The sequence below is a fragment of the Musa acuminata genome, chromosome BXJ3-6, assembly GCF_036884655.1.
Source record: "Musa acuminata AAA Group cultivar baxijiao chromosome BXJ3-6, Cavendish_Baxijiao_AAA, whole genome shotgun sequence".
In the NCBI taxonomy this organism is placed as follows: domain Eukaryota; kingdom Viridiplantae; phylum Streptophyta; class Magnoliopsida; order Zingiberales; family Musaceae; genus Musa; species Musa acuminata.
In genome coordinates this window covers 7084905-7099144 of record NC_088354.1, presented here as the reverse complement: position 1 = coordinate 7099144, position 14240 = coordinate 7084905, and the positions used below count along the sequence as shown (strand labels likewise).

General features: G+C 35.6%; 2 protein-coding genes across 6 annotated transcripts; both read left to right on the top strand.

The window, feature by feature from the left end:
- Window positions 1–292: 292 nt before the first annotated feature.
- LOC103987334 (uncharacterized) lies at window positions 293–6204 on the top strand. Of its 4 annotated transcripts, none has more exons than XM_065157085.1 (7): window positions 300–607; window positions 904–1032; window positions 1653–1739; window positions 1830–2050; window positions 5536–5583; window positions 5817–5923; window positions 6060–6204. In XM_065157085.1, exons 1-7 carry the CDS (start codon window positions 496–498, stop codon window positions 6187–6189), a joined length of 834 nt encoding a protein of 277 aa, XP_065013157.1. In that variant the 5' UTR covers window positions 300–495; the 3' UTR covers window positions 6190–6204. The 4 variants fall into 4 exon arrangements, with proteins under 4 accessions (XP_065013160.1, XP_065013157.1, XP_065013159.1 ...); XM_065157087.1 differs by having other exon boundaries at window positions 304–607; window positions 1839–2050; XM_065157088.1 differs by lacking the exon at window positions 5536–5583 and having other exon boundaries at window positions 293–607.
- Window positions 6205–6349: 145 nt separating this feature from the next.
- On the top strand, window positions 6350–13971 carry LOC103987333 (NEDD8-conjugating enzyme Ubc12). Of its 2 annotated transcripts, none has more exons than XM_009405605.3 (6): window positions 6350–7035; window positions 9229–9341; window positions 11519–11627; window positions 12019–12097; window positions 12180–12296; window positions 13567–13971. In XM_009405605.3, exons 2-6 carry the CDS (start codon window positions 9233–9235, stop codon window positions 13702–13704), a joined length of 552 nt encoding a protein of 183 aa, XP_009403880.2. In that variant the 5' UTR covers window positions 6350–7035; window positions 9229–9232; the 3' UTR covers window positions 13705–13971. The 2 variants fall into 2 exon arrangements, with proteins under 2 accessions (XP_009403880.2, XP_009403881.2); XM_009405606.3 differs by lacking the exon at window positions 6350–7035 and adding an exon at window positions 7077–7098.
- Window positions 13972–14240: the final 269 nt, after the last annotated feature.

Below are 14240 nucleotides of genomic sequence, written 5' to 3'. Positions count from 1 at the left end.
CACTCTTAAAAATTATTTCTCTATTCATTAGATATCTTTTTGAATATCATAATTTTATTAAATAAGTTAATTAATTAATTTTTTTAGTCCTAAATCAGTTAAGTTCTATTTTTATAAGATCTGAAATAATTTTAAGTTGATTATTGATATTAAAAAACGACAAACAATCTCCTTCATTCAGTTATTACATGCCACGACACATTAACACCATTATCAATTATTGGGAAGACTTGTACATCTCCATCCTCCGTGCTGTAGGGACGGCCCGCTCCATTGTGGGGCTGTTACTGGGCAGTGCCCATCACATTCACGACGGCCCTGATCACACCGAGGCTTGTGGAGGACTGGGGAGGCAGAAGCCGGGACACGCTGCGGCCCTTCGAGGACATATTTCCTCGCACTTTGCATAAGTCGTCATCGTAGGGTGGGTTAGGGCAGAGAGGCGAGAACTGAATTCGGGACGGGGAGAGCGAGAGAGAGAGAGAGAGGGGGGAAATGGCCGCACGCCTGACGCGGCTCCTCTCGCCCCTTCGGGGCAGCTGCAGAATAGATGCCGTCCTCTCTCCTTCCCGCTCTTCTCTGCTGTTGCTCTCCTCCAGAACTTCAAGTGAGTGATTCTCTCTCTCTCTCTCTCTCCGCCTCGAGCGATTTTTGTGATATGCATCTGCTGATTTTTGTGATATATGCCTCGAGCGATTCATGTGAGTGAACCTTAAGATGTCGTAGTGTGTAATATGCATCTGGTGCTTCTCCATCCATTACGTTGGTTATTCTATTCTTTCCTCCCTTTTCGTCTTCTTACTTGCATTGTGCGAGGCCTCCTTCCTGCCCAGATGCGTGAATCGTCGTCTTCGTCTTCGTCTTGTTAATCTTGTCTTTGTCTTTGTGTATGCATTTCTTCAGTACCTGGAAGATACGGACTGTTGAAGAATTGGGGCAAATCTTGGATCCAGCCTGCTTCACCCAGTCGTTCGGTACCACTGTTTGAGTTTACGAAGCGGAGGATACCTAGCCAGGGCTTGAATTTATCTGGTAAAGTATGCAATGGTGATTGACTTGCGAATTTGACTTGTCACCGTTTTGGTCATCATTCCTTATATCTGGCTTGCGAATTAAGCCTGCCTTTAAATTCCGCTTAATTTGAGGTGATGGGGTACTACCGAATTATATATTACGTTGAACTGAGATTATTTCAGACTATAATAGCTTGTTTTTTTTTTAAACATGCTCAAGCTAAAGACAACTTCACTGAGCCATCCATCGAAAAGAAATATACAGTAGCGTTTCGAACCCTATTCATATGCCAATGCATCTAACGTGAAGGTGATCACAGTACAGACAATTCAGGACATCTAGAGCATGTATGAAGCATAGAGATGATTATAATAAATATAGAATGAACAACATAGTCAACTTTTTTCTTTATGCTTCATTTATTGTGTTGTAAACTATCATGTTAGTTACTTATGAATCTTGATTCACTCTCCTGGCTTAGTCAAAATATTATGTGTTAGAATGCACATCTTTGTCCTTTATCTGGTTCACTAAATCTAATAAATATTTCACATCCAGGTTTAGTTTTATGACTGTATCTCTAGAAGTCAGACACAAAGGTCCATGGATTAACACCTTGCAGTTTGATGCTCTTCCAGGAAAGAAGTTAACTGGGTGTGTGCTTGGATTCATGATTGTCGATGGAATGATTAGTCACCATTCATGTACAGCATATGCCTTGGATGGTATGCTGACATTCAATTGATTTGATCACACAAGCTAACTTTAGTCATTCCAAGGAAAGTATTTGTTCAAGTTAGTCTACTTAAAATCAGATTCTGCAGATGAACAAGAAGACTTTGGAGTACGTGCAGGATATCTGAAAGATGAGCTGCATACCTTCTGGGTTCTCGTGAGGAAATTTCAGCTTCCTGCTGTTCTGGTTATAACATTGTTGTTGGGATGGAGGCATCCTCTTACTCTTGCCATCAATGTTGCACTTCTTCTGTTTAGCACAAGGCCTAACCCTTTTTCAGTTTATATGTTCATTGAGCAGGTCAGTTGGATGCTTCCTACCTTGTTTTCCTGTTTCTGGACATATATCATTTGATGAGCATGTCCTATTTGTTCTTTTAAACCTGAACTTCAAAGAGTTATGCCATTCATTCTGATTTTGATTGGATTTTCAAACTTCCACAGCTAAAACAGTTATCTTAATGCTGTTATTTTTTATAAGATAATATACTTATACTTTGATCTTATAGGTTGGTGACAATTTGTTTAAATTATTTCAAGAAGCATTCTTATGGAGAAAAAAAAAGGACGTATTATTATGTTATCATATTATCAGTCCACACACTAGAATGTATATACATTCTAGTTTATCTTTCTCTTTTTTTTGCCCATAAATAACCCTGAAGTTGTCATTACTTGAGACAATTTCAGAGCTAGGACAGACAAGATAAAATAGAAGTTGTATATAGAGGAACATCAGGATTTCTATATTTTAGATTAACTTTTGATAAAATAGAAGTTGTATAAGTTTAAAACTGCAGTGACCACTTTTGATAGTGTTTCTAGAATATTGATAAATCACCAAGTTCCCAAGAAATTATTTTGGACATCTATGTTAGCTTTAATGCTTCATGATGCAAATATTTGGCTACAGGTTGCAATACACAAGAAAACTAGTTTGGATAAGATGGATAAATAGACGACAGATGTTTATGTAATGAAAAGTTTGAGTTTCCTTGTTGAGGAATTTCTAAGAAAAATATTGGCAAGGACAAACGGAAAAAAGTAACCACTTAATAAAAAAGAAAGGAATATGCTATGGTTGTTATAGCATTAAACACAGGAGCTAGTCGAGCTTCAAGTGATACTTCCGTAAATAGAGGGAAAGCTGTTGTCTGTTGTAATTCTGTTTCCTCTTATGAGTCTTGACTGCTGATATTGTAAACTCATTATTCACGAGTATGGATGTATATATTAATTTTAAAAGCCCTTCTATCAAATTCCTTGTCTCCTCTCCAAGGCTATGGTCTTTGCCATTGTGTTTAGTTATATTGTTTCTTAAAGGCTTGCGACAAACTTCTAATATAAATATATTATCTGGTGATAATCCTCCATAGGTATTAGGTAGTTGGTAAATTGGCGGTAGCAAATCTTGTAAGCTATAAAACTTGCTTGCGCTTTTAGATTTTTCTACTCATTGAACTTCAATTTATCTTGTGTTATTTTTCCTAATGAAGCATCTTTCTTTCCAAAATAAAAAGCCCCACGTTTCTGCTAATTCTTTCCTTTCCCAGTCTTAAATGCTTAAGGATATCAGAAAGCTATTAGCCTGGTAGTCCCATAAATGTTCTACACTTGGTTTTGAATGTTTGATTAATGATATTAGAGTGCTATTTAGCCTAGTAGTCCCATAAATATAATCTATTGATTAGATTGTGATTGGCCCGTCTCAGACCAAATAATCTTGATCCCTTGGATATTCTATCAACATACCAACAAGGATGGTCAAATTTGTTAGAATCAAACAAAATCAGTTGGAATCAGTGACCTGCAGTTGTCTTCTACCTGTTGCCCATTGGCTACCTGCTGACCATTTGCTTAATGCTCGCTCATCCTCAACCTTGCTGTCACGCATGTGCATCTTTGTTGAGGATCAGAGAAAAAGAGGGTATATAGCAAGGAATGAGATTAGGTGCCGACGATGCATACTGGTTCATGGCGGAACTGGTATGTACCAGAAAAAAAGACCTTAATTAGCTTAAGTTAGCAATTAATCACAGGTAAATGGAAGAGTAAACCCGTAACCTATCGATGATTTCATAATCAAGTAAGAATAAGCATGCTGTAACTAATCCTAAATTATCCCTTAACCATACCTAAATGTAAGAAAACAACCATAATTAGGCCTTATAGAAGATTAATGTTCCTAATCATGCAAGAATAAGCCTCTAATTAGCTGTAATACATAGTAGGATGATCTCTTAAATAATGTAAGAAGTTGAAACATGTTACAATGAGCTTAATTTCCTTAATTGCCTCTAATTAGATGACAATCAATCACACTTAATCTATCTAGACATGCATGAATAAGTCTCTAATTAGTCATTAAACATAGTAGCTAAAGCTATTGATTCATGCAAAAAAATGAAACATGATCAATTTATGCTCTTTATGCTAGAATACCTCTAACTAGGTCTTAATTAGTCATTAATCCCTAATCAATCAATAATTACCAATAATCATTGGCTAACTACATAAAATGATGAAAAAACACAGAGAGAAGACAAGTTCCACTTGACCTCAAGATTTGAAGCCACTTTTATTCAAATCGATCTCCATTGATCGCAACTTGAAATCGAAAGAGCGAAAGAAGGTGCGTAGTGAGATTAAGAGTGAGAGAGAGAAAAATGAGAGTGAAAAAGAGAGTTACTGAAAGAGATGGGGAGAGGAGGCAGCCAAGAGGGGTGTTAAATAACCCGTAGAATTGGACCAACGGTCAAATTTGATCCTTGGCGCATGGTACCAATTGAAATTGGACCATCACGATTGGTAGTGGTTGAAGTATAGTGAGTGTATCGGTCGATACATGTTATACCGGCCTGATTTTGCTCCAAATTGGTTGGTTTGAGTTTCGGGTAGTGGCCGAGCTATATACTGGCTGTATTGGGTGAAATTGCAGTCCATACGATATAGTATACAGCTATATATTACCAACAAGTATATACTATAATCATATATTGTATATATCTAGATGTGTTGTATCTTGGGTTATATGTACATTTCTTTATTCTTATATTATTTTTTTCATATGAAATGTGCCTGTGATTTATTGCCTTTTTCTGGTATATTAATTTTATGCAGATCGCTAACATGTATGGATTATAGGAGTAGGCTACCATGTGCTTCAGCAATGAGGTGTTTTAAGACAGTTTTTATTTTTTATTTTTATATTTTTTAAAAAATATTTCAAATTTGTTTTTTTATTTATATTAATTTTTTTAACTGATTTTGGTTTCTTTAATCACAATTATATTACTGTTGACTGATTCCAATTTTTTATTTCAATTTTGCAATCCAAGAATTACTAAGCAGGTCAGCATAGTGACACAGGATTTAACTACGACATGAGATTACAAATTTTAGCTTGTTCATTTTTTTTTTGTCGAGGTGACTACTTTCTCAGCAGTAAAGGTCTTTCTTTTGTATCCAACAGGAGCCTCGTTACTGTTGGTACTTACACATTGTGGAACAAAGAGCTTCTCTCTCTCTCTCTCTCTCTCTCTCTCTCTCTATATATATATATATATATATATATATATATATATATATATATATATATATAAAGATGATTACATCTTTATTAATAGGGAGTCCAGTTGATGATCAATGTTGCAGTTATGAAGATAACAATTTGCTGTTCTGATTCTACATAATAGATCAAATGCTCAACTTCTCTGTTGCTATTTGCTTCTGTTATTATCTGGCTAGTTCGCATCTGTCTTACAATAAGACCTTAAAATCTTGCAGTTGCATGAAAGAGATCTTAACCGAAGTATTGGATGGTACAAATCAAAGGTGAGACTTGTCCATGTTAATTATCAAGTCCCGCACATTGCTTAATGTTTTTGTAAAATGTTATAAGTGAATTGGAAAATATGTTTGTTTAAAATCTTGCTTCTTACAACTCTGTTGATTGCATCACCTTTTTATGGGCTTTACAGACCTAGGCTTACGTTCCTACCAACTCGTTAAACATTATCCATAGTACCTGTACTATTTTTTGATTATTTTGAGGGCATGTACCACAGGTTTTTCACCGGAAGAACGTTAAAGTAGAAGATTACAAGTTCTTGTGCTTAGCCACGGTTGAACAAGGGGACACGAAGCTGAACCTGCTTGGAATATTAGGCAGCTGGTGGGTGGTTCATACATCGAAAATTTAGGTTATGATGTTGGCGCTCTCCATATCATGGATAAATTTTGTGTAGCTCAACCTGAAGAAGACTAAGTTTATTTTTGATGTTTTTCATTGTGAATGTCGTTCTTGTCAGGGTTGATCTGGTGGGCTTTTCCGACTTCTCTGACTCTAGTCCATGTGTGGAGACCGTTCCAATTTTGTTTTGTTTCAGTTGCGTGTTTGTCAATAGTGTGAACTTTGATGAAGGGAAAGATGATCTGTAAATAATCTTTTCTCCAGTTTCTTGGTGGTTAGGGAACGCACTTCTCCGGTCGTACCCGAGCCGACTCATCCCCGGTAGGACCATGGGAAAAGGGGAAAAAAAAAAAGAGGGAAAAGAGCTTTTTTTGTTTAAATAAAGAGTCCGGTACCACCCAACATGATTGTCGTCGTGGAGATGGAGAAGGCCGCCCCAGAGGTCGTGGAGCGCTTACGCTAGTGTGACACAACAACCTTATATTCAACTACGGCAGTGGTGGAGCAGGCCCAGCAGATCGGAGCCAGCAGGCCCAAGGGGATCTTAGAAGCACCGACGAGCTAGCATTGGAGAGCTTACGCTACTGTGACAGAACAACCTTATATTAAAAGACAGTGGTGGAGCTGATCCAGCAGATCGGAGCCAGCAGGCCCCACGGGATCATAGAAGCACCGACTAACCTCATCGATGCCTCCAACTGCCAGAACTTCGTGCCCCATGACCCCATCAGTGTGGTGGCCGAGCGATTGGTGTACGTTGTTGCATTCACATGCCAGAAGCCGGTGGAGGAGCGATTGGTGTACGGACTACTTTGTTTTTATTTCTTTTTCTCCCTCCTTGTAACGACGACTTGAACTTACGTTACGAGGGACCAAAGGGACGTGGCGAGCATCGACTGGCGCATCGAGCGGAGTCACGTCCATCCGGCCACGACCCAATACATGTTGCCTCTGTTTTTTTTATCCTTCCTAGCTGTCTTTTCTTTTCCGATCATTAATAGGGCAAAGGGCGGCGTTCTCTTGTAAATTCTTGTTGTTTTCTTCGTGTATCGCGGTCACCGTCTGTCATCACCTCTTCGACGTCCCCTTTCCAGGTACACCCACCGATCCCCCCTCATCGCTCTCTCTCTTCTCGATGACGATGACGATGATTGATGGTAGGGATAAGAGAAAATAAGGGAAAACATCTAATTTCTTGTTCGTTCGCTGCTATGGGTAATAGTAGATGCATCGTATGAAAAGATCGCCTGTTTTATTTTATTTTTACCTTCTCAGTTTGTGATCGGGAAGGGAGGAGAGGGAAGATAGGGTGTGAGGTTGTGAATTTTTGTTTAATTCGAAAAAAAAATTTTCTGCACCAGTTAGTTTTGGTTCGTGTTATGTTCATTATATAAACGGCTAATCATTCTTATTTTTCCTTCCTTTCTTTTTATTTTTTTCTTCGTATTTTTCTTTCCCATAAATTCTTAGGTTTATGGACGTACAATAACTCATGTTTCGTCTCAAGACTGTCGTTGTCTTACGCCCTTGTATTTATCCATGCATTGTAATTCCCTGGCATCTTATCTCTCGCTCATCTGAAGTCAATATGCCCTTGTATTTATATGTAAATTATATGTACAAGCATCATTTTCAATAGGTTTTGACTATTAAATTCTGTTGCAACTATTTGGTTACCTGATGAAGAATATCTTAGTTAGATTAACGGCCAAAATCAGGATGTTCTTAATATGGACAAAGTTCTTTATCTGTATCCGGTTGATCATGAGGAGATCTTGTGCTAAAATATTGAAAAAAATAGTCTTTTATGATTGAGACTTTATTTGTCTCGATCTTAGTAACTCTATAGTACAGCGAGGCTTTTGATTAAACATCCAGCATATAAAAGGAAACACCTAGTAGGTGACACTTTTTAACCCAGAGGAAGACAAACTCAGCATATAAAAGGAAACATCACGCATGCTTTATCATTGATTCTTTATGACTCTCATTTTTTGCTTTTTCTGGACTTAACCCAGAGGAAGACAAACTCAGTGATCTGCAACACCTAGTAGGAGACACTTTTTAAAGGTTTCTTTAATTAGCCAGCTTGTGCTGGTTGAAAATGTCTTGATAAGCATAATGGTATCAGATTTATATATGGTCTCAGTAGACAAACTTTCCACTTTTCAGGTATCAAAGGAGAAACTGTGGTTATGTGACTAACTTTTAGTTACCTTATCGGTAAACTTTATCACATCAGATGCTGTAAAAACAATGGTTTAGGTGTTTAAGGAGTTTGGCAGTTCTCTATAATACATTTGATCAAAGAGCAGAATCTGAAACTTCAACTGAACCTTTGCCACTTTTTATCTACTTCAAAAAGCATGTGGTCAATGTTAAGATGTCGAAGGGAAAGGTCGATTTGTTTTGAGATCCGTATTCTATGCATCTAATTATTAATTTTACCAAATATAGTATCAGTGTACTAAATACAAATGTTCTTATATTCTAACTGAGAAATCAGTTGAAGGTCTCAACTGTTCTAACTCTTCTGGTGAAAACAGACTACTTAATGGACAAATTGCCTGCAGTTTGAGTTGCCATTTTATTGGTTCTATAAGTCTCTATTTCATTTCCTTAGTGAACGAAAACCTAATATCAATTTTGTAAGTGTAAGTAGCTTCTACTACCTTCTGGAACGGCAACTAATAGTGTAGAAGCCAAATTACATGAGCATTGTTCTGTAATGCCTTCTTGTTTTTTGTTTTAGTTTCTGCATTGCAAGAAACATTCTAAATCCAAATAAAAAATTATCTAAATCATCGCATTTAGAATTTTAAATGTTTGTGTTAACCGTTTTATGTTTCTATTTCTGTTTAGAATTTTTTACAGACCATTATTCTTTTGCCCAAGTCTAAAGATTCTAAACTAGCAAATCTGCTTCCTGAACTGCACCAACTGTTGGACTTTGAAAGCCATTGAAAGTGTCTAAACCTAAAATCTGAAAGTAAAAAACCATGTTTCAAAACCTTTGTTGAACCATCACCACGGTAAGGATATGTGGTTATATAAAGCAATGATTTGAAGCCCTGACGAATGTAGAATTCTGCATTTTCACGTTTTTAATCTTATATAGTCATGGAAGTAAAAGTGAACATGGATTTTTTCATCTTCATTTGGCCTATGCTGTTTTTGTAAGCTCTAAAGATATTTATGGAGCTCATTGCATTTCTGATTTCTACTGGATCTTATTTTCGAAAATGCTTTTATTTCTTCTGATTGTTTCTTTCTATATCTAACTGCAGAGCAATGATAAAACTTTTCAAAATTAAGGACCAAAAGCGGGAGGATGCAGCAAATTCCAATGGAAGCACTCCTGTAAAGAAACAAAGTGCTGGAGAATTGCGTCTTCACAAAGGTCTGTCTAAATTGAAGTGGTGTTTAGAGTCATTTTGACTTCTTTTGTGGTTTTTTTCTTTCTCTAAATGTCATTGGGCGCTTTCCAGTACGGACTTCGTAAACTGAACCAGTTTTTTCTTTCTCAAAATTCAAGTATTTATGCGTATTATCTATCAGTGCTCCGTTCTAAAGTTGAAATCCACTATTAGGTTGTGACAAATTTCAATGTTGATATTCTGATTCCTGGTTAGATAACAAAACCTATAGTGTTGCTACATAGAAGGTCCTTGCCATTAAAAGATTTTGCTTCTCCATATTTATCTCAAATGGGTAGAAGTTTAACTTATATATTTACCATACTAATGTAATTGATTTTAGGGAAAGATATGTAATTGATTTTATGATTTACCTAAGGCATGTGGATCAATAAACTCAAATATATTTCTCTGACTCAGGAAAATTACCCTTAATCCCAAGAGCTTATTAAAGTCATGACCACCTAGCCCAAATGTACTTGTTTTAGGCTTCTCTCTTATTTTGACCTGATATATACTTTGTCTTTGACTATTTACATTCACTACTGACAAAGCTGGATATCTTCTATGTTATGTTTTCAACTTAAAAATGGAATTTTTTTGTATGGTTCAAAATCTTCAAACTGGAAGTTTTTCGTGGTTCACTCTTAATGGCATCAGATGATGTTGAGTTGAATTGATGGACCTGATTTTTTTGGTTCTTCTTTATTGAATTCATTGATGTGCAAAGCTTTCATGGTTATGGTGTATGCTGATGTTAAGATTTGGTCTTAAAACAAATGTGTTGGATCTAGAGCATATGTGTATTTACACTATCTCATGTTGGAACATATTATTGGCCATTTGTTCTGACAGATACTATAACTGCAGTTTCACCTTTGAAGGTGGCCTGAGTTGTTTATGGCATATTAGCTTCTTTTAAATAACTTGTTTTTTAAGTATATTTTTCAAATTTATGACTTGGAAGTTTGGTGATAAAAAAGTCACTGTCCTTTAAATTTTTGCTCATTTTGTGCAATTTTCCATGGAAGAACAGGTACAAGAGTTTTCATGTTCTCTTTTATGCATTCTAAAGGAACATATTCAGAGTTTTCTGCACATTGAAGAATCTGTGCCACACTCTTTGCTAGTTAATCAATAAGATGGGATTTTTCTTTTGTTATCATAGATCACTTAGTCTCAAAAAGTGTGACCTGCGAAGTTAGATTATTTTTCTATTGTTATTTTTTCTATGAACTAATAATTCTCTTTTAGGACAAAAGGTCCCTTGTTAGTATATCTCCTTTGGTGGCAAAGGCTTTTTGTGAACTGGAAACACATCTTTACATGCTGAAGTCATCTTGGCTAACTTTTCTGCAGGAATTTTAAGAATTTAGTTTAAATAATATTTAATCCAACTAATGATTACTCTCAAAACCAAATCTCTCTGTAGTAGATTTCTTTCTTTCTGCATTGTGCTTAAACCATTCTTGTGTTTGGTAAAGTATTAAGGTGCTATTATGTGTTATGTGGGTACTACCATATCTCATCTCATCAGCTATTAATTAGTAAATGTAAACCTCTACATTTTTGTGCAATTTCTTTTGTTCTAGTATTGTTTAATATCTTGCAGTCGTATTAACTATATGATTTGTTTTGTTTTGCAATTGATAAAGTTTTGGGGCCCCTGATACAAGTGACCTGCTAACAAAATCAAAGCAAATTAATCTAAACAACTAATCAAATCTATCTCAATCTCTTCCATTCCAGTTCTGATCAACAACTCAAGCTAGTTGACTTCTGGCCGCATCTGTGCTACATTTCAATAGATGTAGCCACTCTGTTGTAGCAAATCTCTAGTCATTGTATTGTTTTCTCTCTCTCTCTCTCTCTCTCTCTCTCTCTCTCTCTCTCGTGAATTCTGCTGAGAAATAATTTGTTCTTTTATTGTATCTGTTGGTTTTTAATTATAGCTTGAATTAGTTATGTAAATAAATATTTGTGATGTGTTGGATGATACGTTCTTGTTATGAAATCAAATTGACTGTTCTGAAATTTATATATCAAATATTATAGATATTTAGCATGATATTTTAACTTATGCATCTCTTTAATTTGAATTGTTCTGTCCCGTAGTAGGATTAGGGGCTTTTACTCAGTAGTTGCTACTTCTACTTTTCAGATATTAGTGAGCTTAATCTGCCTAAAAGCGCTATCATATCATTTCCAAATGGGAAGGATGATCTGTTGAACTTTGAAATCAGCATAAGACCTGATGAAGGATACTATCAGTGAGTAATTGTCCATCAATTATCTCCTTCTCTTGGATACACTCATATAAACTGTTCAGCAGAACTTATCTAACATGAATGTTATCGCTGGCTTGACATGATATTTGTTTGTTGTTTTACAAATTAACTTGTATAATTTTTTTAACTTTTAGTTTGAATACATTCATTCATTTTAAAATTCTTGTCATTTGCATAATTTCTTGTGGTTACTTATGTACTCTTATTCTTATAATTTTTACATGTCCTCTGGCAATGATGCTTAGGTTCTTCTAAATTCTCTGTATAGAACTTTCATTTCTAGTAGTTTCTTCTTTTGTTGTATGTTATCTTGTTCTTCTGGTGATTCTTTATGTGCTCTATCTAACAATGTTCTGCTTATTGTTTCTTATAGAGGTGGTACATTTCATTTTACCTTTCATGTATCTCCTTCTTATCCTCATGAACCACCAAAGGTCAAATGCAAGACCAAGGTATAACTGGCTTTGATTTTTGGCAGTATTGAATGAAAATTTGCCTTTTTGATTGCATGACATATATCTTTGTTTTTACCAGGTTTACCATCCTAATATTGACTTAGAGGGAAATGTCTGCCTTAATATCCTGCGTGAAGATTGGAAGCCTGTGCTCAACATAAACACTGTTATTTACGGCTTAATTCTTCTTTTCATGGTACTCTTTTAGCTTACTGGCTCTACCAAATTTCTCATACTGTCTAATTAATAAATTATCTGAAAGATTTCCTTGTTTATTTAATATGTGTGTTTACCTATCTTCAGTTGGTTTTTTTGTGGATGTAGCGAGGGAAAACAGTCTTTTTTGTTGACCACCAATATCTTTATCTACTGCTCATAGTTGAGATTCATTCACACTTTTTGAAAGTTTAATATATTATTTAAAGTTATTTTTTTTTTTTTTTGCAATATCAAGCTTTAATTATGCTAGTAACTATTTCTGTCGAGGTTCTTATATATTGGTTGTTAAACCTGTGGCATAACTGTCATTATTTGTAATGGTTGTCCTGAGATTGATTTCTACCATGTGGATATGGGTCGATATAACGTGGGGAACATAACATTTTTCATCTACTTTGTGTAGCTAGGCATCGTAGATACACTTGTAAAATCACTTTACTTTTCAAAAGCCAAAGTTCTATAGCAAATATAGAGCTTTGGTTTATGCCTTCACCTTGGCTAAGGTCCGTTATGTTTCTATTGCTACTGGATTAGGGAGCTTCCTTTTGGAACTTGGTTTATTCATCTTCTTTGACATTCTCTCTTTGTGAAATAAGTTTGGTGTAGTCATGTCTAGCTAATTTCAAACTTGCAAACCCAAAATTGCAATTATTATGACTTTTGTGGTTGTCGTCATCTAGTTCCATATGTAACAGAAGTAGACGGTGCAAAAATATAATTTTGGCATTAAGAGCTCAAATTATAATACATGCAATGTTAATCATTAAATTTAAAATTGCTGGTGTTTAGTAATGCTCTTGTTTTTCACACACAAATCTTATAAACCTAGACGTATAGTAATCTTTACATAATACTAAATCATGAATGGTTGATTGTTCGTTATTTGGCATCCAAAGTTTGGATTGTTCGTTATTTATCCAGCTTCGAGGTGTTTTTTCCTTCTAAAAAACATTTCTCCTTTTGCCATGACAAGACGTTGGTTATTTATCTTATGTCATCTGATATGACATGTCTAGCTGATATTCAGTAAAATCATATAGTTTATTTTTGGAATTTTTTATTGATTATGAAATTATTAGTCAGGACAAAAATGATAAGTGGCCTTTTAGATGTTTGTTATTTTAGTATTTTGATTTCTTACTACTTTGAATAACATTTTTCCTTATACTTCACGAAAAGAAATTGTGTCAGTGTTTGTTAGTATATAACCAAGGCTGTCTGTCTTATTTGCATGCCACAATGCGCAGCAACCCAACGATGAGGACCCATTAAACCATGATGCAGCTGCAGTTCTACGTGACAACCCTAAATTGTTTGAGACAAATGTTAGAAGGGCAATTGCTGGAGGTTATGTGGGTCAAAACTACTTTCCCAGATGCATGTGATGATGCCATGTAATTGGAGCCTGTAAAGCATGGTATGCAAATTGTTATAGTATATAATACTACCTTGGAACCATGGAAGTGGGCAGACTGATTGTTCTGTTGGCGTGAAACTCCACTCTGTTGTTGATTCTTCTGTTTACCTCATCGGTGTAAATTGGTGAATTGGGCTTTCCACTTCCATGATTGTGATTGAGAATATGCCTATGTTAGCTCATTTTCTCATTTGTGTGGTTCACCACTACAATTCCAGAAGGGCTCTGTTTTTTATGGTTTTGGTAGGCAGTGCATTTGCTTAATCTTCTAAGATCGTTTTTGAGCATAGTTTGCTTGTTTTGGCTGCATCATGTGTTCCATTTTTTTTATATATATGTTGTGTTTCTTAAGCGGATCTTGAGTTGCTCAAGACTTTTCTTAGGCAAAATTCTTTGCTAGCTAATTGTGTTGAAATATGAGACAACACGTTGACGAGTCAATGCAGAGCATCACTTTGGCACTTTGTTCCAAACAATCGAAGGTTGTGTTATATTTCTCTGCTT